The sequence below is a fragment of the Hibiscus syriacus genome, unplaced genomic scaffold (assembly GCF_006381635.1).
Source record: "Hibiscus syriacus cultivar Baekdansim isolate YM2019G1 unplaced genomic scaffold, ASM638163v2 tig00112801_pilon, whole genome shotgun sequence".
Lineage (NCBI taxonomy): Eukaryota > Viridiplantae > Streptophyta > Magnoliopsida > Malvales > Malvaceae > Hibiscus > Hibiscus syriacus.
The window spans coordinates 196,610-222,047 of NW_024063404.1; the positions used below are offsets into that span (position 1 = coordinate 196,610).

The 25,438-nt window shown below is 36.8% G+C and overlaps 2 protein-coding genes across 7 annotated transcripts; one reads left to right on the forward strand and one right to left on the reverse strand.

Annotated features, from left to right (window-relative positions):
• The first annotated feature begins 8 nt into the window (after nt 1-8).
• On the forward strand, nt 9-13,093 carry LOC120183734 (topless-related protein 1-like). Of its 4 annotated transcripts, none has more exons than XM_039188374.1 (27): nt 34-61; nt 413-536; nt 696-805; nt 893-1,072; nt 1,168-1,281; nt 1,374-1,532; nt 1,730-1,856; nt 1,963-2,071; nt 2,199-2,257; nt 2,333-2,546; nt 2,657-2,766; nt 2,863-2,932; nt 3,036-3,109; nt 3,200-3,295; nt 3,383-3,478; nt 3,584-3,711; nt 3,822-4,053; nt 4,206-4,370; nt 10,744-10,809; nt 10,929-11,075; nt 11,222-11,332; nt 11,428-11,610; nt 11,777-11,905; nt 12,018-12,113; nt 12,198-12,386; nt 12,466-12,629; nt 12,913-13,093. In XM_039188374.1, the coding sequence occupies exons 3-27, from the start codon at nt 711-713 to the stop codon at nt 13,085-13,087; spliced, it is 3,288 nt and encodes a 1,095-aa protein (XP_039044305.1). In that variant the 5' UTR covers nt 34-61; nt 413-536; nt 696-710; the 3' UTR covers nt 13,088-13,093. The 4 variants fall into 4 exon arrangements, with proteins under 4 accessions (XP_039044303.1, XP_039044304.1, XP_039044305.1 ...); XM_039188375.1 differs by having other exon boundaries at nt 702-805; XM_039188372.1 differs by lacking the exon at nt 413-536 and having other exon boundaries at nt 9-61; nt 702-805.
• A 925-nt stretch (nt 13,094-14,018) lies between these two features.
• Nucleotides 14,019-16,994, reverse strand: LOC120183679 (homeobox protein knotted-1-like 3). 3 transcript variants are annotated; one of them, XM_039188341.1, is made up of 6 exons: nt 16,243-16,994; nt 15,380-15,500; nt 15,058-15,251; nt 14,828-14,959; nt 14,581-14,717; nt 14,019-14,501 (listed from the first exon to the last, which is right to left on the reverse strand). In XM_039188341.1, exons 1-6 carry the CDS (start codon nt 16,915-16,917, stop codon nt 14,498-14,500), a joined length of 1,263 nt encoding a protein of 420 aa, XP_039044272.1. In that variant the 5' UTR covers nt 16,918-16,994; the 3' UTR covers nt 14,019-14,497. The 3 variants fall into 3 exon arrangements, with proteins under 3 accessions (XP_039044272.1, XP_039044271.1, XP_039044270.1); XM_039188340.1 differs by having other exon boundaries at nt 14,019-14,509; nt 16,243-16,993; XM_039188339.1 differs by having other exon boundaries at nt 14,019-14,512; nt 16,243-16,987.
• Nucleotides 16,995-25,438: the final 8,444 nt, after the last annotated feature.

Here is a 25,438-nt window from a genome sequence, read left to right on the forward strand (position 1 = left end):
ATCAAAGTGGTGCTAGAAAAGACTGAATCGCCTACAAGTTTCCTTTTGTCATTCGACTCAGGTGAACCTTTGAAGAGTCTTTCTTTTTCTTTTATATTTCCACTTTAGTTTTTCTTTGATTTTTTTTTCATCCTCTTTGAGCTAAAAGTAAAGTCTCCTATTGGTGAAGATTAGGTTTTTGATTAAATTGCTTGGTGTTTTCGATCTAATCTCGATCATTTCGGTAATTCGGAACTAGATCAGCTATTTCTTTGCTTTTTTATGGTTGTCTCTGCTTTATGCACGACTGTTTTGATTGTCAAATCGAATCTTATGTTACTGTTTGGTAATTGAGAAAATTGATGAATCAAGCTGTTGATTTTATTCATGTTTTGTCAATGATCAGTCTCGATTCTTGATCTCTTTTACTTAGAATCAGTGGAGAGGTTATGCGAGCATTACTCTGTCAAAGTTGTACGCTTGGATTCACTTGAATTTTGAATTCTTCAAATCAAATCAAACTGAACTGAGCTCTGTTTTGTGGATACTACCAAAAGGTATTCACACTGATTATATATACGTGGAAAGTTATATGTTAATCGTAATTAAATTGACACTCTCCTACAAAGGAATCTAAGATGTTTTCTTTTTCCTTATCGAATTTATTCTTTTTCTCCTTCTTTTGCCAAATTCACTCATGTGAATACTTGCTGAAGTTTCAGAGAGGAGGAATGGGTTCTGAGAAGAGGTCAACTCTCAATAAGGAACTCCTTTTCTTAATCTTACAGTTCTGCAACGATGAAGGATATAAAAAAACAGCTCATATGTAAGCATCAGTTCGTCATGTTATCAAATACAAGTGTTTTACTTCTATATCTTCTGTTCTGATGCTTTTAACTGATTTGATTTGTAGGTTGGAGCAAGAAAGTGGATGTTGCTTTGACATGGTGTTTTTTGAAGATTTGGTGCTGAATGGAAAGTGGAACATGGTTGAGGAATATCTTTCTGGTTTCACAAGTATCAACGACAACAAGTACTCTACGAAGATTTATTTTGAAATCAGAAAGCTGAATTTCCTTGAGGCATTGGACAAGTGAGCCATTTTGGTTTAATCTAAACGCTAACATCTTCATGCAATTTTATCTGTCTAGCTTTTATTTTACATGAAATTGGTGGATTGTTGCACAGCAATGATCGTGCAAAGGCCTTGGATATCCTGAGGAAGGACTTGAAGGTTTTTGCTGAGGAAAACGAGGAGTTATTTAGAGAAATGACCCAGCTTTTAACATTAGATAATTTAAGGTACATGGTTCATACTACTTGATTTCAGTTTTTTTCTTCTTAATATTAGCCCGATGAAATGAGGTAGTTAAAAGGTCCAACTGGTGTAACAGGGAACATGAGTTGCTCTCTACGTATGAAGATGCAGAGTCTTCAAGGAAAATTTTGATGAGTGAACTCAAGAAACTAATTGAGCTGAATCCAATTTTCCATGGAAAGCTGAAATTTCCTGTCATCAACAGCCAAAGGTTGCGACGTCTCATTAATCAAAGGTAGCAGCTTTTCTCTCAATTTGTTGGTTTGCCTTCTATATATTTCATTTTGTCTGAGTAAAAACTTAATTCCAGGCAACTCTTCAATTGTGTGTATTGAAATTGCTTCTCAAATCTCTCTTCTGTAGCTTCAGCATCTACTGAATTTTTCTTTATTACTATACTTACAGAAATAATTTTTCCTTGTGATCTGACAGCCTGAACTGGCAGCATATTCAATGTAAATATCCTCAGCCAAATCCTGATATAGAAACCCTCTTTGAGGATCATGTTTGTCAATGGCCACAGAATCATTTGTTGATGCAATCAACTGACAATCTACTGGTAAGGAAAGGGGAGATTTTTTTCTTTCGGTTTCCTTCCCAACAATTAAAAGGACAGCGGTTATCTATATTATGATACTTATGGAGCTTGAAAATTTCATGTTTAGCAAGATGCATCACTGCCAGTTTTCCCATCCGGCTGGTTTTCTGGTCCATCTACTGTAACTCATGCTGTTTCTGGAGAAGACATCTGTATCAGTGGTCCAATATCATCAGGTAGTGGTTATGGTAATTGTATTGATGTTCTGCCAGATCTCAGAATCAAGGTGATTTAATGTATTCATTCTGAACATCTAACTTTTCCTTACCTTGATTGTCACCTATTTGGTAACTACAACATCAGATAATATTGGGGATTGCCATGCCATGCCTCAGAAGAGCCTACTGGGAGCTGAATATGAGGTAATGACGGCCAGGTTTACTACAGCTTTACTTTTCGCTGCAAATCTAAAATTATTCATTTACCTTGATGCTCAGGTCACATCTACTGTTATTCATCCTGGTCGAAATCACAGCCCTGAATCCAGTGTTTCTGATGAATTGCCGATTACCTCCATGAATAATGGCATGCCTGAACGTATTGAACCAATCAACAATACCAACCTGCCCAAGACTGTTGCAAAGATATTGACTGAGCTATCTTCTCCAATGAGCATGGATTTTCATCCTGAAGAGCAGACTTTTCTTCTGGGTTAGTAGCCCTGCATGTCCTCCTCCTATGTGCTTGTCAAATTTATAGACATTATTTGATTGAATAATCTATCTTGAATGATGTATACCTATTACTTTTAACTCTTTCAGTTGGAACCAATGTTGGGGACATAGGATTATGGGATGTTAATTCAGGGGTAAAAATGCTTTCAAGAAATTTTACGGTTTGGAATGTTGGAGCATGCACCATGGTGTTCAAGGTTTGTCCATTGGAGAAATTTATTTACATATCTTTAAAAGAAATGTTTTGTTACTTGCATCATATTAAACCTTAGAACATATTTAAATATATGCAGGCAGCCATGATGAAAGATCCTTGTATGTCTGTTAATCGTGTTGCTTGGAGTCCAAATGGTTCTTTCTTTGGTAAGTTAAAATTATTATTGGAAAACTTCATTCAGAATAATATACAATGATTCTCGGATATTGTTTTAATCATACAAGGATTTTTTTCTCTGCTTCAAAATAGGGGTTGCTTATTCAAAACATATTGTGCAATTATATTCCTACCATGGTGGCACTGATGTTCAGCAGAAGTTGGAGGTAGCTTCATGTTTTTTATCTGATTTTACAAATATTAATTTCAATGGTCTGTATCTGATGTAAACTCTTCTACTTTCTTGTAAAATTTAGATTGATGCTCATGTTGGTGGTGTTAATGATTTAGCATTTGCCACACCTAGCAAGCAACATCTGGTCATAACCGGTGGTGATGACAAGCTAATTAAGGTTGTTTTTTAAATATCTCTCTCTTGAATAGAAAAATTTCAACATGGAGAAAGTGATCCATCAACTAGCTGATTTTCCTTTTTCTAGGTATGGGATGTGATCACTGGAGAACAGATGCATAATTTAGAAGGCCATGAAGCTTCTGTTTATTCTCTTTTGCCTCACTGCAAGGATGGTATCCATGTAAGAGTTGCTTTTGATTTACTATACTGATAATGTGTGGCATTTTAGATCTATCTTGTTTGTTGGTGATCATATAAGAATTTTTTTTTTTACTTTTTCCGCCAGTTTATCTTTTCAACATCAGTGGATGGCAAGATAAAAGCATGGTTATATGACAACATGGGAGCCAGAGTTCATATGGATGCACCAGGTCTGGCATGCACAACAATGGCATACAGTGCTGATAATACAAGGTTAGATTTGTTTTACATGAACAATGACATTCATGATATAAAATGTTATTTTTTTTCCCCAAATGATAGATGCGCTAAACTTTTGGTGTTTTGAATGGATTCTTTCACAGGCTGTTTTCATGTGGGACTAATAAAAATGGAGAGTCTTTCCTAGTTGAATGGAATGAAAGTGAAGGTGATGCAAAAAGAACCTACCAAGGCCTTTGCAAAAATTCTTCAGCTGTTGTGCAGTTTAGTCCAATTAAGGAGAAGTTCTTGGCAGCAGCTGATGACCATGTTTTTAAAATATGGGATATGGATAAGGTTGAGCATTTGACAACTATCAATGTAGGAGACTTACCAGTAAGTTCTTTACTATTTCAATCTTCTTTAGAGATGTTACGCAGAGAAAGTCTCAACATTTTGGGTTGATAATTACATTTATGTTGGAGTTATTTCACTATAACATATATAAAGGATAGTCTAAGTTAGATATCTACTTTTCGAATTTGAAGGCAAATCCACATATACGATTCAATAAGGATGGCACCTTGCTGGCTGTTATAGCGAACCAAAACAAAATCAAGATCTTGGCAACAGCTGATGGTCTTCAGTTGCTGAATGCATCACCAACTGTTTTTGTTGATTTCTCCACAGATGTCTCTGATGCTCCAAGAAAGGTCTGCATTTTAGTTATTATCCTACTGTAGAAATAGGGTTTGCTAGAAGAAAAAGCTGTTATTTTATTCTATTTTCCGTTAAAAAAATATGAGAATACAACAACGGTTATATACAAGTAGTAGACGTCAGTCCTAGATAAGTTAGAAGTTATATTTTCTAAAAACTAGGATACTAGAGTTAGAGATAAGGTAGGAAACTAATATTTAATTATAAACGTAACACAACTCACACCCCCTCAAGCTGGGGAGTAAATATTGTAAAGACCCAACTTGGATATAATTTCGTCGAAAGTAATCCTCGGAAGGGCCTTGGTCAAGACATCAGCTAGCTGATTTTGTGAAGAGACAATTTAGTTTCACTGTTCCAACATTCACTTTCTCTGCAATAAAGTGTCTGTCAATCTCCACATGTTTTGTTCTGCGTGATATACTGGATTTTTAGCAATACTTATTGTTGTTTACCGTCACTCTGAAGCTCAAAGTGGTTATTGTCGCACATCTCTAGTTCGGTTAAGAGCCTTTGTAACCAAACACCTTCACAGATCCTAAGTGCTATAGCCCGATATTCTGCATCTACATTGCTCCTGGAAACTACGACTTGTTTCTTGCTTCTCCAAGTCACCAAGTTTCCCCAAACAAACGAACAATAACCCGTAGTTGACCTTCTATAAGTTAATTCTCCAACTCAGCTCGAATATGAGAAAATCTTTATTGTTTTATCTTCATGTTTTCTGAAAATCGACCCATGTCCCGGTGTCATCTTTAAATATCTCAAAATTCGATTTACTGCCTCCAAATGTTCTCCTCTAGGATCATTCATGTATTGGCTCACAATGCTAATGGAAAAGGTGATGTCTGACTTAATTAGAGATAGATAGATAAGCTTACCCACTAACCTTTGATACCGTTCCTTGTTTATCGGATTCTCATATTTTCTTAACTTTAGATTCACTTCCATGGGAGTTTCCGAGGGCTTGCAACCGGTCATTCCAATCTCAGAGAGTAAGTCTAGAATGTACTTTCTTTGATTTATGGCAATTTCTTCTCTTGATCTTGCCACTTTCATGCCTAGAAAATATCTCAAGGTCCCTAAGTCCTTGGTTTTGAATTCCTTTGCTAGTAACATCTTAAATTTCTCGATTTCTACTAAGCATCACCCATGATGATGATGGCATCAGCGTAGACAATCAAGATCGCCTTTTTCTTGTCTGGACCAGTTTTTACAAACAGAGTGTGATCAGACTAACATTGTTTATAGTTGTCTTGAAAAAGTACCTTCGTGAATCTGTCAAACCAAGCCCGAGGAGATTGTTTTAGACCATATAAAGATTTCAACAACTTGCATACTCGCTGATTTCCATATTGAATTTTTACTCATGGTGGAACTTGCATATAGACCTCTTCTTCAAGATTGTCGTTGAGGAATGCAGTTTTGACATCTAGCTGATGAAGTACCCAATCCTTATTTATGGCTAAGGATAATAATGTAATACCCCGAATCATGGGTCAATAGTTCAGGTCAACCTGAGACCGTAAGTCGAGCCCATTAGACTTCCAAGATCAGTTTGGACCAGTTTATAATAATGTTGGGCTTAAGGTGGGCCTAAGAGTTGTAGCTAAGGGGGTGATTTTAGAATAGGTTTTAAAGGAGAGGGACCAAAAGTATAGTTTACCTATTTCTAAAATTAAAGGATAAAAACCCCTTATTTAAAGGGATTTCACGTGAAACCCTTACCCAAAAATATCTCTTCCATTTTCTTCTTCTCTTCTCTCTTCTGTAGTAAGCAAAGGTAGAAGTTTTAAGAATTCCAAGCCTAGTTTGAAGCAATCAAGGTAAGAACCTTAATCTCCATCTCTTAAGCTTCATTTAGAGCCCTTAATCTCAAGTTTTGGTTAAGATTTCCAAAAATGGTTTTTAGGGAGGTTAAGGGATTCAAGTTTAATTTAGTAAATTTGAGTTGTTTGAAGTATCCTTAACCTTGTTTTAAGCCTTAGATAAGTTAATAATTCCTTTAATTACCTTTGATTAGCTAAAAAGGTGGGAGAAAGTTCAAAAGCTAGAGGTAAAGAGAGTGAATTTTGAGTTGATTCAAGAGGAGTTCTAGCAACCTAGAAAGCCAGGTAACACACTCACAACTTTACCATACCAGTTGTAGATCATTAGAAATAAGTTTTAGCTAGAAAGTTAAGATTTAAGCATATTGAGTATAATTCTATGGTAGATTCTTTATTAATGTTATTTTAGCATGTTTTAAGCCTTATTTATGATACCTATAAGCACATAAGACTTAAAAACTAATTGGGAAACCTTAAGGTTGGAAATTTGGAGAGTTTAAGAGGAAAATTCATGCCTAAATAAGGTATTTTTAGGGTTGTAAGCAGTATCAATACTGTTCATGAGGAAAGTATGAAATCGAGGGTTTTTGAAGAAAAATTTCGATACATTTACATGAGTATTGACACTGTATCGAGATCGAAGGGTTCGATATTGAGACTGGGATTCCAGTAGGCTATTTTGGTATTGGTACTCTAGGGAGTATCGATACCCACATTTTTGTATTGGTACTCTAGGGAGTATCGATACCCAGGGTCCTAGTATCGATACTCGCATATGAGTGTCCCTCTTTCTTTCAATACATTTCAGCTGAGGTATTGATACCTTGGGTTGGGTATCGATATTGAGGTGGGGGCATCGATACTGTAAGGTCAGTATCGATACCAAGGTTAAGAATTGAGCTTTAATTCCAAGAGAATTATAGAATCATGTGAGGTTTCCCAAAAGCTTATAATTACTTCTAATTAAGACTACAAGTGAGAACGGTAATAATGATTAATTTAAACGTAGAAATAAGAATAATTAGGATCAAATATGACTAGTCTTGCTTGAATGCTTGGGAAACGATCTGGACACCCGAATTCCTTTAGAAAAACTAGTAGAGTCGAAAGTATAAATTTAGTCCAGATATATCCTTAGGGAGTGCGCAAGGCACTTTAAGCTGACTAAGGCCAAGACCTGACACTTGCAAAGGGTGAGTTAGTCGAGGGTGTGGTGTCCGATGCAGAGATTCCAAAGGCCTCATTCTATGTAGAATAGAGGGTGTTTGAGCTCCAAAATGCAGAACCTTTAGCCGCACTACGATGTCTATCATAGAGTAGAGAGTGAGTATACAAGTATACTCACTAAAGCAAAGCAATAGACTTGATAGCTTGAGCCTTTTAGTGATATACAATTAGTATGAATTAGTTGTTAGTGTGGCACTGAGCTAGTTAGCTCAGCGTTTGGAATTTGTTTCCTTACGCAGATTATATGGAGCAGTCAAGGAGACTTAAAGAGACCAATGTCCAGACCCAGAGCAGACCAAAGTACGTCTCAAATTTTTTAAGGGCATGAATATTTATAAACCCTGTTGTAAAGTTGAGTCGTAGATGTATTTTAAAGTCGATCTATATTATTATTTTTTAATGTAAATATTATTTTGGGAGCTCCCCAACATATAGTTTTCATTATATTTTTACAGTTGAATTTATAAAGAAAATAGTTGTTTTAAAGCAAGAGAAATAAGAAAAAGTTGGTCAGCCACTCCAGTGGTTCCGTGTATCACCCTAATTGGTCGACTGTGTGTCGTACTAGTTTAGGGTGTTACATTTAGTACTTGTATTGAATTGAGTTTTGCAACCAGGGAAAATGCCTCTTGATAGTCTACTCCATGAGTCTGAGTGAACCCCTTTACCACAAGTCCAGCCTTATACTGCTCAACACTGCCATATGCCTTGTATTTCACAGTAAAGACCCATTTGCAACCAACTGATTTCTTGTCTTTAGGAAGAAAGACAATAACCCAGGTTTTGTTGTTTCAAGGGCCGAAAGATCTTCCTCTACTGCTTGCTTCCACTCAGGACTTTTTAATGCTTCTTTTATGGTCTCTGAAATGCTAATATTGTCAACCTGAGTTGTAAATATCTTAAAAAAGGCATTAATTTATCATAAGCGACAAATTTATTGATAGGATGAGTACATCGCCGTACTCCCTTTTCTTTGAGCAATCGGTAACTCACTAATACAAATCATCACATCCAAATTACTCTGATCATCTCCTTCGCTTGTAATGGAATTTAAAATTGGTTCCGGCTCTTGACAATGCATAGGTTGCGTAGTGGTCTGTGGGACATGTTTGGGTCTTCGTTTGTAGGTAAGATCGGTTTGGGAAATAAGGGTTGTCATAGATGGTCTTGATGTTTTTGGAGATTCAACTTGATTAACGGTCTGGTTTTCAACATCGAATGTGGTGGTATTAAGTGGCAGTTTAGTGATGTCAAGTGATGGTTAAGTAGTGGTAGGTTCAGTAGGAGATAGATTAATGTGTAGTTCTGTATTAATCGAAAAAAATTGAAATTCATACTCACTCTCCCTCTGATTTCAATTTTTGAGAAGAACGATTTATGTTCTTGGAATGTAACATCCATAAAAGTGAAGAACTTTTTGGTAGAAGGAGAGTAGCATCGATAACCTTTCTGAGGAGACGAGTACCCAACAAAGACACACCGATTTGCTCGAGGATCGAGCTTAGAATTAGTGTGGTTATGATCATGGACAAAATCTATACAACTAAAGACACGAAGAGGAACATATGTGGTGAAAGGTTTGAAATGAGAAAAAAATTGTGAAAGAATATCCCGGGGGACACTTAAATGAAAGAACTTTACTAGGCATACGATTAATGAGATAAGTGGCGGTTAAGAGGGCTTCACCCCAAAGGTATTTAGGAACATGAGTAGAAACAAGAAGTGCCCGAGTTACCTCAAGAAGATGATGATTTTTACGTTCGGCGACCCCATTTTTTAGGGGTATCGACACAAGAAGTGAGATGGACAATTCATTTTTCCTGAGAGAAAGAACCCAACGAGTGAGAAATATTCACTACCATTATCAAACTTAAAGATGTCAATAAAACTATGAAATTGGTTCTCAATCGTTTTATGGAAGCGTTTAAAAATATCAACAACCTCAGATTTATCTCTCATGAGAAAAGTCCATGTAGCACGAGAATAGTCATCAATAAAAGAAAAAAAACCAACGAACCTCATTTAAGCCTTTGACACGAGAAAGTTTGGGAAATATCACAAGAAAAAGATGTTGGATTTTTATGAATGAAAAGTTTGGGAAACATATTTGCAAGATAATTAAAACTAGGATGACCTAACCTAAAATGCCACAAAACAATTTCAACAGTCGCATCATTAGGGGATATGGAAACAAATGAAGACACAATATGAGGGTTTACTTGGGTTGGAACAGGAGGAGAGGCTTCAAGGATGTAAAGTCCACCATGACGCCTAGCATTGCCAATCACCGTCCCTAAGTTGAAATCCTGAAATTCACAAATATCAGAGTTAAAATGAGAAAGTGCAACGCAAATCTGCATACAATTTACTAACCGAAAGAAGATTGCAAGCCAAATTTGGAACTTAGAGAACATCAGATAAGACAATTTGGTGATTAATTTGAATCGAGCCACTGCCCACAATAGTCAAAAGGGAACCATCGGTTGTTCGGACACTACAGGAGGAAACGGCTTTATGAAAACTTTGAAAGAGATTGAGATCGCCTGTCATATGGTCATTCGCACCCGAATCAACAATCCAAGAAACAAAACCAGGCAAAGAAGATAACATAACAAAGTCGGGACTACCTTCTCGGACAGCACAAGCGTGTATGGTCTCGGAAGTAGACTGGAATTGACTGGATTTCTTTGCTTTTTTTTATTTACGAGGTAGGAGTTGCGATTGCAACTTTGTATGCTTCTTAGGAACTCGTCCAACTGAATTTTGCTTCAATGAAAGGTCAGGTTTAGTGCAGTGTTTACTCATTAGGGAAACTAATGGAACATGCTGTGGCTGATAGTCTGCTTTCACATCAATCTTAATCTCATATAATGATGATTCGGCAGAATATTTTTTTCCAGGGAAATCTGTTGTCTGATATCTGGGGTTTACAGTATAGCGGGACTGACGGTATGGAAGCGACCTTTGAGGGTTCACGGAACCATCAGGGGGTACTTTTGCTTCCATTATTGTGGCCGAGGGAAGGCAATAAAGGATATAACCTAAACTGATACCATGTAGAAATAGGGTTTGCTGGATGAAAAAGCTTATTTTATTCTGTTTTCCGTTAAAAGTAAGAGGATACAACAAGGGTTATTTACAAGTAGTAGATGAGAGTCCTAGATAAGTTAGAAGTTATCTTTTCTAAAAACTAGAATACTAGAGTTAGAGATAAGGTAGGAAACTAATATTTAATTATAAACGTAACACAACTCACACCTACTGCTTTTGGTAGATATTCTCATTTCCTGATTATTTCTGTTTGATTTAGCATGTAATAAATCCAAGTTCAAGTGTTGCTAATTCTGGTGAAGCTGATGATTGCCATGTCTCAACCGTGAGTAATCATGAACTTGAATTTTTCTTCTTCTTCAAGGATTCATGCCGTCACATTATGAAAATTATCCATTTCTGTTGGAAAATATGTCCTATGCTAACTCATCAGCCTTCCAGCAGAATTTTGATAAGGAAAGGATAAAGGATGTGAAAAACAAAATTATCGATAAATCCAATAACAATTCAGATGTTAGTAAGATCATCCAAATCAGCATGCCTTCTCAGTGCAAGTCCTTGCTACTCAGTGTTTATGGGGAAGCAGATAAGGTAAATACCCTCATTAAGAAGTGGTTTGAGAAGGATTTTACAAGTTCAAATATATTTGCTCTTAATTCATTTTATGCTTCATCTGGGATAATATCAAGTTCAAACTAGAGTAATTTTATGATAAACTCTTTCTCTGACAATTGCAGATATCAAGGTTGATATACACCAATGCAGGTAATGCTATTTTGGCATTAGCTTCAAATGCCACTCATTTGCTTTGGAAATGGCCTCGGAATGACCTTAATTTGAGTGGAAAGGTAAGAAAGAACCAATTAGTACTTAAATTTTTCAGCTTTCAGTTCCTTCATCAGTTGGAAATTCGGAAATGATTTTTTTTAAACATTCAATGTAGGCTACAACCGATGTACCCCCTCAACTGTGGCAACCGAAAAGCGGCCCACAAAGAATGATCAATGATATTACTGGCATCACGCCTGAAGAGGCTGTGCCTTTCTTCGCTTTGTCAAAGAATGAATCATATCTGTTGTCAACATCAGGGGGGAGAATTTCTCTATTCAACATGCTGACGTTTAAGGTTACTTTCCAATCTCTTCCAAGCAACAGTTTGTTAAAGTTTATATCAAATACATGTGATTAACAGTCCACGGGAGATAATTTCACAAGATTAGATTCATGTTTCTGCTTCTGCATGCAAGTTTTAGGTTTCCTATTGACCTTTCTCATTATTTTCTTGAGCACAGATAATGATGAATTTCATGCCACCACCACCTGCGGCAACAAGTCTAGCTTTCCATCCTCAAGATAACAACATAGTTGCTGTTGGAATGACCGACTCCACTATATTGATTTACAATGTCCGTGTCGATAAGGCATGTGTCTCCCCAATAAACAACAGTGTATATACACATATATATAGTTATCTGAAATATAATGTTTTGAAGAGGCATTCAGAGACTAGATAGTTGTTTTTCATTCACGCAGGTTAAAAGCAAGCTCAAGGGTCATTCTGGAAGAGTCACGGGGCTTGCTTTCTCTACTTCCATGAATCTGCTTGTTTCTTCTGGAGCAGATGCTCAGGTTGGTTTTTAATACGTTATAACCATCTCCCTATGGTCTATCGAGAAATTCATAATTCGTGTTTTTCATTTTCTCCAACTGCAGATTTTCACATGGAATCTTGACGGATGGGGGAATTGTAAAAGCAAACTCTTGCAGTTCCCCAATGAGAGAATCCCAGTAATGGGTTCAAATACCATGGTCCAGTTTCATCAGGATCAAGTACACTTCATCGTTGTGCATGAAACTCAGCTTTCAATTTATGAAGCGAAAGAATTAGAATGTGTACACCAGGTTCCTCTTCCTCTCATCTAAGCTTTCTTCTTGTTAGTATGCTAGCAGAATGTTCAATCTTCTCTTTTTGTTTTCTCAGTGGGTTCCTGAAGATTCTACAAGAATCTCGCAAGCAACATTCTCATGCGATAGCCAGATGGTGTATGCCTGCTTTGTAGATGGGAAAGTGGCGATATTTGGAGCTTCAGATCTCGAATTAAAATGCCAGATCCTTCCCACTTCGTATATTCCTCCCAGTGCAAGGTATGTCCACATGGTTCATGCAGCAATTGCACAGCCTTCCCTTTTTTTCTTTCTGAATTCCTATTTTTAACACATTTTAAATGTCAGGACACAATACGATTATGACACAAAAAGATATGAGAAGATAACTAAAATTTGACAGAAAATACGAAAAAAATAATGGGAATACGCTATTAATATACAAAATATGTTAAACTCTGTAAAATATAAGGTTATCAATGCATGTTAACTAGAACTGATTTCTCAGTAGCTTTTCTGATTATTACCGATGGTGGTTGCACAGATCAAATGCGTACCCCCATGCCATAGCTGCACATCCGCAGAAACCAACCCAATTTGCAGTGGGACTGACAGATGGCGCGATTATCGTTTTAGAGCCTCATAAACCTGGTGTTTCGTGGTATTTGGCTGAATACGAGTCTGTAACTGCAAGAAGCTGCTTGGTTCAAGACGATTAAAACCAAGTGAAATATCTTACACATTATATGTGTCATAGATTTGACAATCTCCATACATATATATTTTGTTGTTTGTGATTATTTGTCTGTCTTAGATTTGACAAATATTATTATATAGGGTAAACTACGCCAATAGTTACTTATGTTTGGGACAGTGTTCATCTCCGATTCAAGTTTCATATACAGTATACACAACCAATAATGTTTTCCTTTCTTTCTTTTTTATGTTCTTCAAAAATAACTCTTAACCATTTGACATTGAATATTTGTGTCCCTAACGATCTTGGTGTTCGAACCCAAAACCCCAAAAAATAATAATAATTTCTTTAATCGCTTGGTCCGTGCACAACCAATAAAGTTATATGTTGATAAATGGAGCAAATGTGGATAAAAATTAGTTTGTTTTAAAGTAGTATATTTTTCATTAATCATTGACTGTAAAAGTAATTATACAATTTAAGATCTCAAGAGAAAATAATATTTTTTTAACTATATGTCACTTGAGGAATTCAATTAATTATAAGACTTTATACTTCGATTGAAACTTTAGTTTATATATTGGTCGTAATTTTCAATCAGAATATTAGTATTTTATATATAAAATATTACAAATTAAACGATTTGGTTCATTTAATCACCGACAACTGGACAAATTTTCTAATTCCCATGAATTAATCGACCAAAATCTGGTGAATTAAAGTTGATGAACTAGTTTTTTAGTTCTAATAAAAGGTACTTAATTCAAAATTATACCATTTTGGTAACACGTGTTAACTACTCTATTTATAAGTGACAAGGGAGAGATTGTCCATTAATGCATCACAGATTTAATCAACAAAAAACACTCAACTCTATCATATCATTCATCATCATGAAAGGCATTAGGAATCCAATTTCATCATTAAAAGCAAAGAATAATAGAACAGGTCAGAGAGAAAAAAAGCCTTAAAAGAAGGCTTTCAAGCATATCTGCAACCAAATGTGAACGCTTTATATGCCATTTCTGCTTCAAATTCAAACTCTACATTACAATACTGGAGAAGAAGCTATTATAATGATGTTCTAGCATGACTGTAAGCAAACTATGCAGAATTTTATTGCACTGTACACTCACTACCACACCCAAAATAAAAAAAAAGTTAACAAAAATCATAAAATTACACTAGTATAATTTCCTATACTTCCCTAAAACTATTGCATCAGTCAGCATATTGCAACCAATGCACACCTGCAAACAACGTCCACGGGTTTCATCGGCTGCGACCACCACCACAACATCGTGTAAATTAATTAGCCCTTATCTTCATGTAACCCTATACTGTTGTGAAACTTTCTATGTAGCGTGTTCGTTTCGCCGCCGCGATTGATATCCAGTCGAGAAGATGGTCACCGTCGTGTGTTTTTCACTTTTCACCTGCATTACTTCTTTAGAAAAGTAAGGTTGGTATGTGTCTACAAGTTTAGGAACAAGACGTGCATGATGTTCAACGTACCTTTTACGTTTGCTCTTCAAGACGGTGGAAGTTGACGGGTTGCTATGCCAGTTCCTCTTCCTTTGATTGATGAACCAATTGTTTATCTGCTTTAGTTGTAAGCCTGTTTCTTGAACCAACCTCGCCTTATCTTCTTCCTGAAATATTTATATAAAGCCGGTTACTTAGCTTATTGATATAAACAGCGGAAACCTACAGATTTAACATGCTTTAATCGACTCCCTCGGGTAGTCGGACTAGAACTTACAGTAGGGTATGGCCACTTGGAATGTGCCTGCCACCAAGCTTTCAAAACTGATGTTGTATCACCAGGAAGCTTTCCTGCTCTCCTCTTGCGTAAAATTTCCTCCCTTATGTCCACAATTTTCTCCTTGTAACCCTACAAGGAATGTAAACATTGAGTTGCAACATTAACACAAAATAAAAATAAAAAACTCTACAAACAATGGTTTCTTTTTTGTTCATTAATTTTATTACCTGTTTGAGTTCATGTTTCAGTTCTTGCCTCACACGCTCCATCAACGATCTTTCGGTCTCCGTCGGGACGAGGGGTCCGAACCCCATGGAATCTGGACCGTCGAAACCTCCATCAAACAAGTTGGCATCACTGTCCACTTGGTCTTCATCGTCATCAGACATTGTTGCCCCCGTTCCTTCTCCCGGAGAAACTCCTGTTTATGCATTGAAACAGAAACGGCACGGTGAGTGTCGGATATCAGCTTTTTTCCGACACAATGTGAATCGTCGGAAGTAAGAATATAAATGCGCCATCATCTTCTTGACAGTTAAACTAAGGTACCTGTTAAGCACTGTAAGGATTGTTCAATCTCCCAGCATGCCATAACAGCTTCCATTGCATGGACCCGAACATGTTGTTGCAATTGTTCTTTAAATGAACATAGCAACAGAACATATTGCGTCTACACCAAGAGGGAAGCGAAATGTTATAAAATCATCTTCAAAGGCAACTTCAAAATAAAAAGATCCATTAAAATTTGTAAGTTGCAACAATAGAAACAAGGGAAAAATACATTAGAGGTCACTGAACTTTCAAACGCTACAAAATAGTCATTAAATTTACTTACAAAATGATCATTGTAACGTTATAATAATTATAAAAGTTCGGGAAACGTAAATATCATTTAGTAATAGTTCAATAAATATAATTATAATTTTATAATAATTCGATTAATATAATGATTATTTTATAATTTTTAAAAATTCAATGATCAATGACGCATAGTATACTTCATCTTACAAACAACAATGTCTAAAACGAGTGCAAGATCCAATCATGAGAAAGCTCAAAGCAATAAATTGGTCCTAAACATGAAAACATTTTTACTTCCGACTGAGATGCGAGGATTCCAATTAGAATGAATTGGAGTTTGAGTGCAATTTAGAATATGAGCGACAATTTGAGGACGTTAGAGAAATCAATCCAAAAATCTAAAGACATAAACGGAAACACTCTGTTTCAATCAGCAAGTCTCAGAACAGAGGGATGGAAATTCCATTATCTGCAAAAATAATTGTCGGTGCATCGAACACCGCTGAATTTAATCACAAAAGTTCTGAAATGATGAATTAACAATTCAATATTGCACATGGAAAACTTAAAAGAAGCCAGAATAGCAATCACGAATGGTTTTCAAAGCATACCATGAATTGATCGAGCTCTTTGTCATCGGCGACCAAGCTCTGGGCTTCGCCGCCGAGAGCCGAGTACCTGGCCACCACATGCTGCGACTGAGCCAGCTGAGCGTCGATCCTTGGGAGCTGATCCACCGGCGTGGCGATCCTAAGACACGACACGTGTGCTGACAGTAGTTGCTCGTACAGAGGGTGCGCCAGTATCTCCGCCTTACACCTAGCATTTTGCCAATTCACGGCCCCATCTCCTCCACTTTCCACTACGATACCTTCGCTCTTGTTGTTGTTCAAAGTCTCGCTATTACTGTTCTTCAAATCCCCCGATTCCACGGCAATCATGGAGTCCCCACCACCTCCTGCTGCGGTGGCCGCCACGTCGTCGATGACGTCGCTGTGGTTGCGGTGAAGAAGCAAAGACGAAGAACGTGATAGCCATCGGTTTTGAGCTTGTCGAACCGTGGAGGTGGAGTCTGAACCAGTTTCTTCCGTATGAAGGTTGAGGAAGCCATGGTCAGAGAATTGGCCACCATGCGGCTGGGGATGCTGCGAGCGTAGGAGGGCGGTGTTCAACCAATTGGGACAGCCGGTTTCCGCCAGTTGCTCCTCTTGTTGCTGTTGCTGCTCGTCGGTGAAGTGATGGAGAGGAAGGTCTTGGGAAAGATGGTTTTTGTGGTGAAACGCCATGGACACGGATACCAAAGAGAGAGAAATACGACAACTACAACGTTTCAACGATTATGAATTCATGGCTGTTCGATCGAGAGAGAGAAAGCGAATGGAAAGAAGTTAAAGTCTTTGTATTTAGAGAGAGGGAGAGGGAAAGAGCAAAGGTGAGGACTTTGTCTTTAAAGCATAGATGTATGGTGTAAGAGAAAGGTTAAGAAATGATTGTAATTTGTAACTATCCAAGTTATTGTAAGCAACGTGTTTGACGAGAGACAGGGAAAGTGGTTTTCAAGAAGCTGCTTTAGGTCATTAATCCTTGCTTATATTATGAAAATGCTGGATGTGACCATTTTCCTCATATATACATATATATATATATATATATATAGCCCTTCATTTTTTTATAAACTTGAATAAGTCGCATCAATTTTTTTTTTGTTTCTAAAATTTAAATTTAGGACATTATTTAAAGGGGCCATTTTTTAATTCTTTTGATATCTAAAAATTACAAGAATTTATAAATAAAATACAAGTTCAGAAAATCACTCATATATTACAAATAAAATTAAAATCATACAAGTTCCAAACTCAGTATAAAAATCAAATGTGACTTACATACCTCCTAATTATACAAGTACCGTACTCGCCAACAACGCCGAAGGAACTCCCAATGTTGATGTCGACAATTGTACATGATCTACTCGTTAACCTGAAATGGTGAGTAAAAATAGTGAGCTTTGGGAAGCTCAGTAATACAGAACTACCAGATGATATTGAAGGTTTTCTTATTGATTCAGTCATCTACAGGTTTTCTAGATGAACTAAGGTTTCACTGATATTTCTTCAAGTAATAGACAAACAGCTTATAGTTCATAGGAAACGTTCAGAAGACCAAGTTCAGGAGATTGAAGCAGGTGTCTAGTGTGTTCTCTCAAAACCAGAATAAAATGTAATCATAGTTTAAAAACAATAGTAGTTATTTCAGTAAAATAGGTTTTTTCAAAATCACTGTAGTACCCTCCATCCGAATACTCCATGTGAAATTCCCTATGACATCATCCATAAGGACTTACCCTAGACCTATAGGATCTAAATCCAATATGAATGATCAGAACAGAAAGGATTTACCAGCTAGCTGAACCTTAAAGACTCCATAATCCTACCCAATCAATACCCCAATAAAACAATTTCAGATAGAACCAGTAATATCAGTAAATAAAAATCAGAAGTTGGGTTTTTATATAAAATACAAAGTTTCCCTCTAACCGTGCACCAAATGCAATACACCAGAATACACATCTATAAGGACTTACCCTAGACCCCTAGGATATAGGAGTCCAATATGAACAATTAGAACATAAAGAATTTACCACCTAGCTGAACCTCAGAGACTCCAAACATCTAGCTAGACGTTACCCCAATAAAACATATCAGATAGCAGATAGTAATATCAGAAATCATGAGCTAATTGTACCTTGTGTCAGAAATCAGAAACCAGATATCAGAAACCGTACTTTATATAAATAAGAGAAAACATTTTTATCAATAGAGAACACACTAGAGGATCCATATATTTTTCAAAGGCGCTTGGAAATTATCAGGAATAGTAAATATTAACGTACGCAAAATTGATCGTATTTTAGGATCGAGGTTCAATTACAAACGGATCTAATCAGACATTCAGGAATTGATGCTTCAGGACCTTTTAGGATTTCAGGTGTATCAAAAAGCTATTTAGGAACCTTTATATCAGAATAAATTTCAGATATAACCAAAGTGATTTCATTATTTAGGCCATCAGGAGTATTTCAGACACTTTGATTTATAGTGGATTCTTAGCAACTTAATCCAATAAGGGTGAAACGATGATTTACGGTTTTCAAGATTCATGTTGATTTATCAGGATATTAGTAAACTCGAACTGAACAAATCTCAGCACCGTGATACCTGTCAACCACTCGAATCAATACACTTCAAGAATATTCACCCTTTAATACTGACAACACTAGTTGAACTGATCATCATTAGAACCATCGTTGAACGGATCTTGAGGTATTGTACGTATTCTGATGGTATTTATTTTATTTATGTATTGCAACAGTCTCCAAGATGAATGCCGTACTTAGGTAGTCCCTATAACCTTTAGTGTAACACCCCAACCCGTACCGACCCGGATATGAGTCAGAGATATTACATTGACTTTTAAAACACAACTCTTAACAAATAATAGCAAAATATTTGAACTTATATTAAGAAATACGATAATATACATATTAATATAAGTTTACCAAAATATTCAGAGCATACACAACTTAACCCTTTAATTACATGCCAACTGCCATTTACATAACAAAATGACCTACTGATTAAGTTGCTTCTGATATGGTGGTTGCAGGAGTAATGTTGTCAAGCTATTTAACGTGTCCCGTCTACTTTCTTGGATCCTACGTGTGAAAAACTCACACGCTAAGTCATCGACTTAGTAAGGAAATGTAATAATAATAACAAGGAAATGTAATAAAAATGTCATAATGATATGAAATGAGATGAAAGCATGTACTTAATCAATGTAGTTTACATCACCAATATCCATACCTGTAAGCATATTACTTTAACATTCATGAATTTGTATTAATAAGTTTATTGGCCCATGATATCATATTGAGAACCTAAGGTATGTGAGTATTGTGAGGTTGTGCACTATGCTGTCACCACAGCTCGTATAATTGCACCGAAGTGCCACGTAGAATTGCACCGTAGTGCCATATAATAATGTCCATAAGGACCACATATCATTCCTTAAGAATCATATACATATACTAGGGATCAAGTATGTGTCTTACAAGACTTCACACATATTCCACAGAATATATATATATCCCGAAGAACCGCGTAGAATTGCACCGTAGTGCCATATAATAATGTCCATAAGGACCACATATCATTCCTTAAGAATCATATACATATACTAGGGATCAAGTATGTGTCTTACAAGACTCCACACATGTTCCACATAATATATATATCCCGAATGACCGCGTAGAATTGCACCGTAGTGCCATATAATAATGTCCATAAGGACCACATATCATTCCTTAAGAATCATATACATATACTAGGGATCAAGTATGTGTCTTACAAGACTTCACACATGTTCCACAGAATATATATATCCCGAAGGACCGCGTAGACCCTCTACCAAGACTTGTTCATGCCAACTAGACCCTATAGTATCTCTCATCTACATAACATGGGCTTCCACACTTCACATAATTTGTATCACGTAGACATAGTATTTTCATACCTTTATCACATAGGCATGTCATTTCTTGCATATTCATGTCATGTAATGCATATGGTATAAACTTATCTCATGTTTCATAATATGGAATGTAATCATGTATTAAAATATTGAATCTAGACTTATCATAAGTCTAGAACTGATTATAATACTATATTCATGCTATGCATATGCACTCACCTATATTTCCTTGCTTTTTTCTCGATCGATCCTACTTGTCGATTGTTCCAGAACTCGTTTAGGCTCGATATCTACATATTAATTCATTGATACTTATCAGTATACTAATTAGTATATTCTAAACTATCATTTCTTAGGCTAAAAGAAAAGCCATTTTCATCTTTTAATGGAGGCATGCATCGATGCACTCCTGATGCATCGATGCACTGAGGGCATTCGACGTTCATTTTATTAGAAATGCATCGATGCACTCCTTATGCATCGATGCACTCCTTATGCATCGATGCACTGAATTCGATCATCGGCACTTCATATGCATCGATGCACCTTCAACAAATTTCATTTATCATTGATGCATCAGTGCATAATGAATGTGTATCGATGCACCCCAGAATGTCATTTAAGCACGAAAATCTCTTCTTACTCTACTTGACACTTTATATTTCCCCTCTTTTAATATCCCTAACTTGCATACTCTTACTTAAACTAATTATTATCCATTAAATAATTCTAAAACTTAGAAATCTAATTCTCCATGTAGAATTTAAGAATCTAACCCAAATTCCAACATGTTCTAATTTGAATTCTAACACCTCATACTTCTTAGTTAGTTTTATGACAAGTCAAATCCCACTTTCAATTCTTATTATGAACTCTACTTCAAGATTTCACTTTTCTACTTCCTTTCTTTAATTCTTCATATACTCCTCATCTTATGGTTTTAAGATAATCTAAGCTTTCCTTAAGCTTAGTTATTATCTAAGGATCAATAAGCAACCTTAAATTCATCAAGAATTTGATCCACAAGAAAACTCACCTTTAGTTTGGCTTCACGGGGGAGAAGAAGAAGATGATGAGAGAAATGTCTAAAACTCTAATTTTTCTCCCAAATACCATCCACGTGGGTTATAAGATAACCCCAAATAATATTAAATTCATTTACTTGATAAAAGACTAGTTTGCCCTCTTAACTTTTCCTTATATGCTAAATTATCCTTCTCCAAATATTTTAATCCAGTTCATGAACTTTCAATTTATCTAATTTGGTCACTGAAATTAAAATCTCACAATTTGATCACTAACCCGGTATGAGGGATATTACAAATCTCCCCCTTAAGAAAATTCGTCCTCGAATTTTCATTGCACGAACAGATAGGGGTATTGATAACGCATATTTTCTTCACGCTCCCACGTTGCTTCCTCTACTTTGTGATTCCTCCAGTGAACTTTGACCAACGGAACTGATTTATTCCTCAACTGTTTAACTTCATAAGCCAATATTCTCACTGGTTCTTCTTCATATGTCAGATCCGATTGGACTTATACTTGTTCTGGTGCAACGATGTGAGAGGGATCAGACCTATATCTTCGTAACATGGACACATGGAAGACGCTATGAATCTTCTCCATTTCCGGTGGCAAGGATAACTGATATGCCACGGGTCCTATCCTTTTAACAACTTCATATGGCCCAATGAATCTAGGACTTAACTTTCCTTTCCGACCAAAACGTAATACTTTCTTCCAGGGAGATACTTTAAGAAAAACTTTATCTCCAACTTCGAACTCAATCCCTTTTCTTTTAAGATCAGAATAGGACTTTTGCCGATCAGATGCCACTTTGAGATTATACTAAATTTCCCGCACTTTCTCTTCCATATCTTGAATCAAATCTGGACCAATTACACTTCGATCTTTGAGCTCATACCAGTTTAATGGAGTACGACATTTCCTCCCATATAACGCCTCATAGGGTGCCATTTTAATACTGGATTGATAACTATTGTTGTAAGCGAACTCTGCCAGTGGTAAATATTTCTCCCACGACCCTTTAAACTCAATAACACATGCTCGCAACATATCTTCCAATATTTGAATAGTTCTTTCTGATTGCCCATCCGTCTGAGGGTGAAAGGCCGTACTAAAGTTAAGGCGAGTTCCCAACGCTCCCTGTAAAGATTTCCAGAATCTCGAAGTGAATCGAGGGTCTCGGTCATAAACTATAGAAACAGGCACTCCATGCAATCTAATAATTTCTCTAATGTACAACTCCGCATATTTTTCCATAGAGAAATTAGTTCTGACGGGAATGAAATGAGCTGATTTGGTCAAACGATCAACGATGACCCAAATTGAATCTCTTTTGTTCGGAGTCAAGGGTAACCCTGAAACAAAATCCATCGTCACATTATCCCACTTCCATTGAGGAATGGAAAGGGGTTGTAATAATCCATATGGAACTTAGTGCTCAGCTTTAACTTGTTGACATACCAAGCACTTAGACACAAATTCAGTGATGCTTCTTTTCATCCCTGACCACCAAAATCGATCCTTAATATCCATATACATCTTGGTTCCACCCGGGTACATCGTCAATGGACTACAATGAGCCTCTGTCAATATTTCTTTCTTCAAATCTTCATTGTCGGGTATCACAATTCTTCCTTTGTAATACAAATTTCCATCTGACTTAACCTCAAAGTCTTTAATTTCTTCATTCTTTATTTGCTCTATTCTTTTCAAACACATTTCATCTTTACTTTGCAATTCTCTAATTCGATCCAACCATGCTGGTTTAAGTTTTAACTCTGCACATAGACCACCGTCTCCAGTTAAAGATAATATTGCATCCATAGCTCGTAAGGCTGCAAACGTTTTCCTGCTTAAGGTATCTGCTACTACGTTAGCTTTTCCGGGATGATAGTCAATTATCACATCATAATCTTTCAAGAACTCTACCCATCTACGTTGCCTCAAATTTAGCTCTTTTTGAGTCATCAGATACTTAAGGCTCTTATGATCCGTATATAAGTAACAACGCTCTCCATAAAGATAATGACGCCAAATCTTGAGAGAAAACACTACAGCAGCCATTTCTAAATCATGGGTGGGGTAATTCTTTTCATGTGGTTTCAACTGTCTTGATGCATACGCTACCACTTTCCCTTCTTGCATTAACACACACCCTAACCCATTATAGGACGCGTCACTAAACACTACGAAATTCTTGCCAGTTTCAGGTTGAACTAATACAGGAGCTTCTATCAAAATTTCCTTTAAAACTTTAAAACTTTCTTGACATTCAGGAGTCCAAACAAACGGTATATTCTTTCTCATCAGCTTTGTTAGAGGCAGCACAATCATCAAAAAATTCTTAACGAATCTTCGATAATAACCGGCAAGTCCAAGGAAACTCCGAACTTCAGACACATTCTTAGGAACTTCCCAATCCATTATAGCTTTAATCTTTTGAGGGTCAACCCTAATCCCATCTGCGGAGATCACATGCCCCAAGAAAATTACTTCATTTAACCAGAACTCACATTTGGACAATTTGGCATACAACTTTTTATCTCTTAAAATTTGCAAGACGATCCTCATATGTGTGCTATGCTCTTCATGAGATTTCGAGTACACCAGTATGTCATCAATAAAGACAACAACAAACTGGTCCAAGTAGGGCTGAAAAATCCTGTTCATAAGATCCATGAAAGCAGCAGGTGTATTCGTTACTCCAAATGGCATTACAATGAATTCATAGTGACCATATCTCATTCTGAAAGCTGTCTTCGGAATGTCTTTCTCCTGAATCTTCAATTGGTGATAACCGGAACGTAAGTCAATCTTCGAGAATACCGAAGCTCCTTTTAACTGATCAAACAAATCGTCAATACGTGGAAGGGGATACTTATTCTTGATTGTCACCTTATTGAGCTGTCGATAATCAATACAAAGACGCATTGATCCATCCTTCTTTTTAACAAATAACACCGGAGCTCCCCAAGGCGATACACTTGGTCGGATAAATCCCTTCTCTAGCAACTCTTGTAATTGATTCTTTAACTCTTGCAGTTCTTTTGGAGCCATTCAATAAGGTGCCATTGCAATCGGAGCTGTTCCCGGCATTATTTCAATTTGGAACTCTACCTCTCTACTTGGAGGTAATCCTGACAATTCAGCAGGAAAAACATCAGGGAACTCTCGAACTATTGGAATCTCCTCTAACCTTTTCTCTTGAGCTCTTGAATCTATCACATTACTCGTAGCTTCTATATGAATTCTCAATTCTTTTACTAATTTACTGGTAATATAAGAATAGTTAGAACCCGGATCAATCAGCACAAATACTAATTTATCATACAGTTGAAAAGTACCTGCAATGATATCAGGATCATCACGGTCATCACTTGTCTTTAAATTGTATACCCGAGCAGTGGATCGAACTTCCGGTTGCATAGAGGATTCAGACTGGTTCCTTCCTCTACCTCTTCCTCGTCCTCTCTGTGAGGTAGAAACAACTCTCTCAGATGGTGCAGGCTCACCAACCAATATCGGGCAATCCCGAATAAAATGTCCAACATCTCCACAACGAAAACAAGCTCCAGAAACCATCCGACATAACCCAGAATGATTCTTCCCACAATGCTGACACTGTCTCACTTGACTCTGAGTGAATCTCCCAGCACCCGATCCCACTGATTGTGTCTGTCTAGGTCTCACCTGAGTTGCTCCTCTTGCTGAGGATGCAACTGATTCGAATCTAGTTTGCGATCGAAATCCTGAATCTCTTCCTCTTTTTGGTGGTGCTGAACTAGAAGAAGTAGTCGTCCTCTTTGATGTCTGAACTCTTGAGTCCCCAAATCTTTCATTATGAGCCCTTTCAAGAGCTTTTGCACGATTGATCACCTCCTGGAACGAGGACAAGTTTAATACTATCAACATTTCTTTAAGTCTAGGGCGCAAGCCCTCCATGAACCATTCGCAAGCATCTTTTTCAGTAGGCACAAGCTCAGCTGCAAACCTGCTCAGCTTATTAAACTCACATTCGTACTCATATACAGAGCGGCTCATATGCTTCAAATTCATAAACTCCAGCTTCATTTGTCGAATAAACTGATCTCCAATATACTTGTTTTTAAATTCTTCTAAAAACAAAGACCAAGTCAACTGGTCGGTTGACATCCTCATAGTGACGTTCGTCCACCATATCCTCGCCTGACCCCTCAATAAAGATACAGCTCCATCTAATTTCTCCACTTCGGAACAGTGGAGACCATC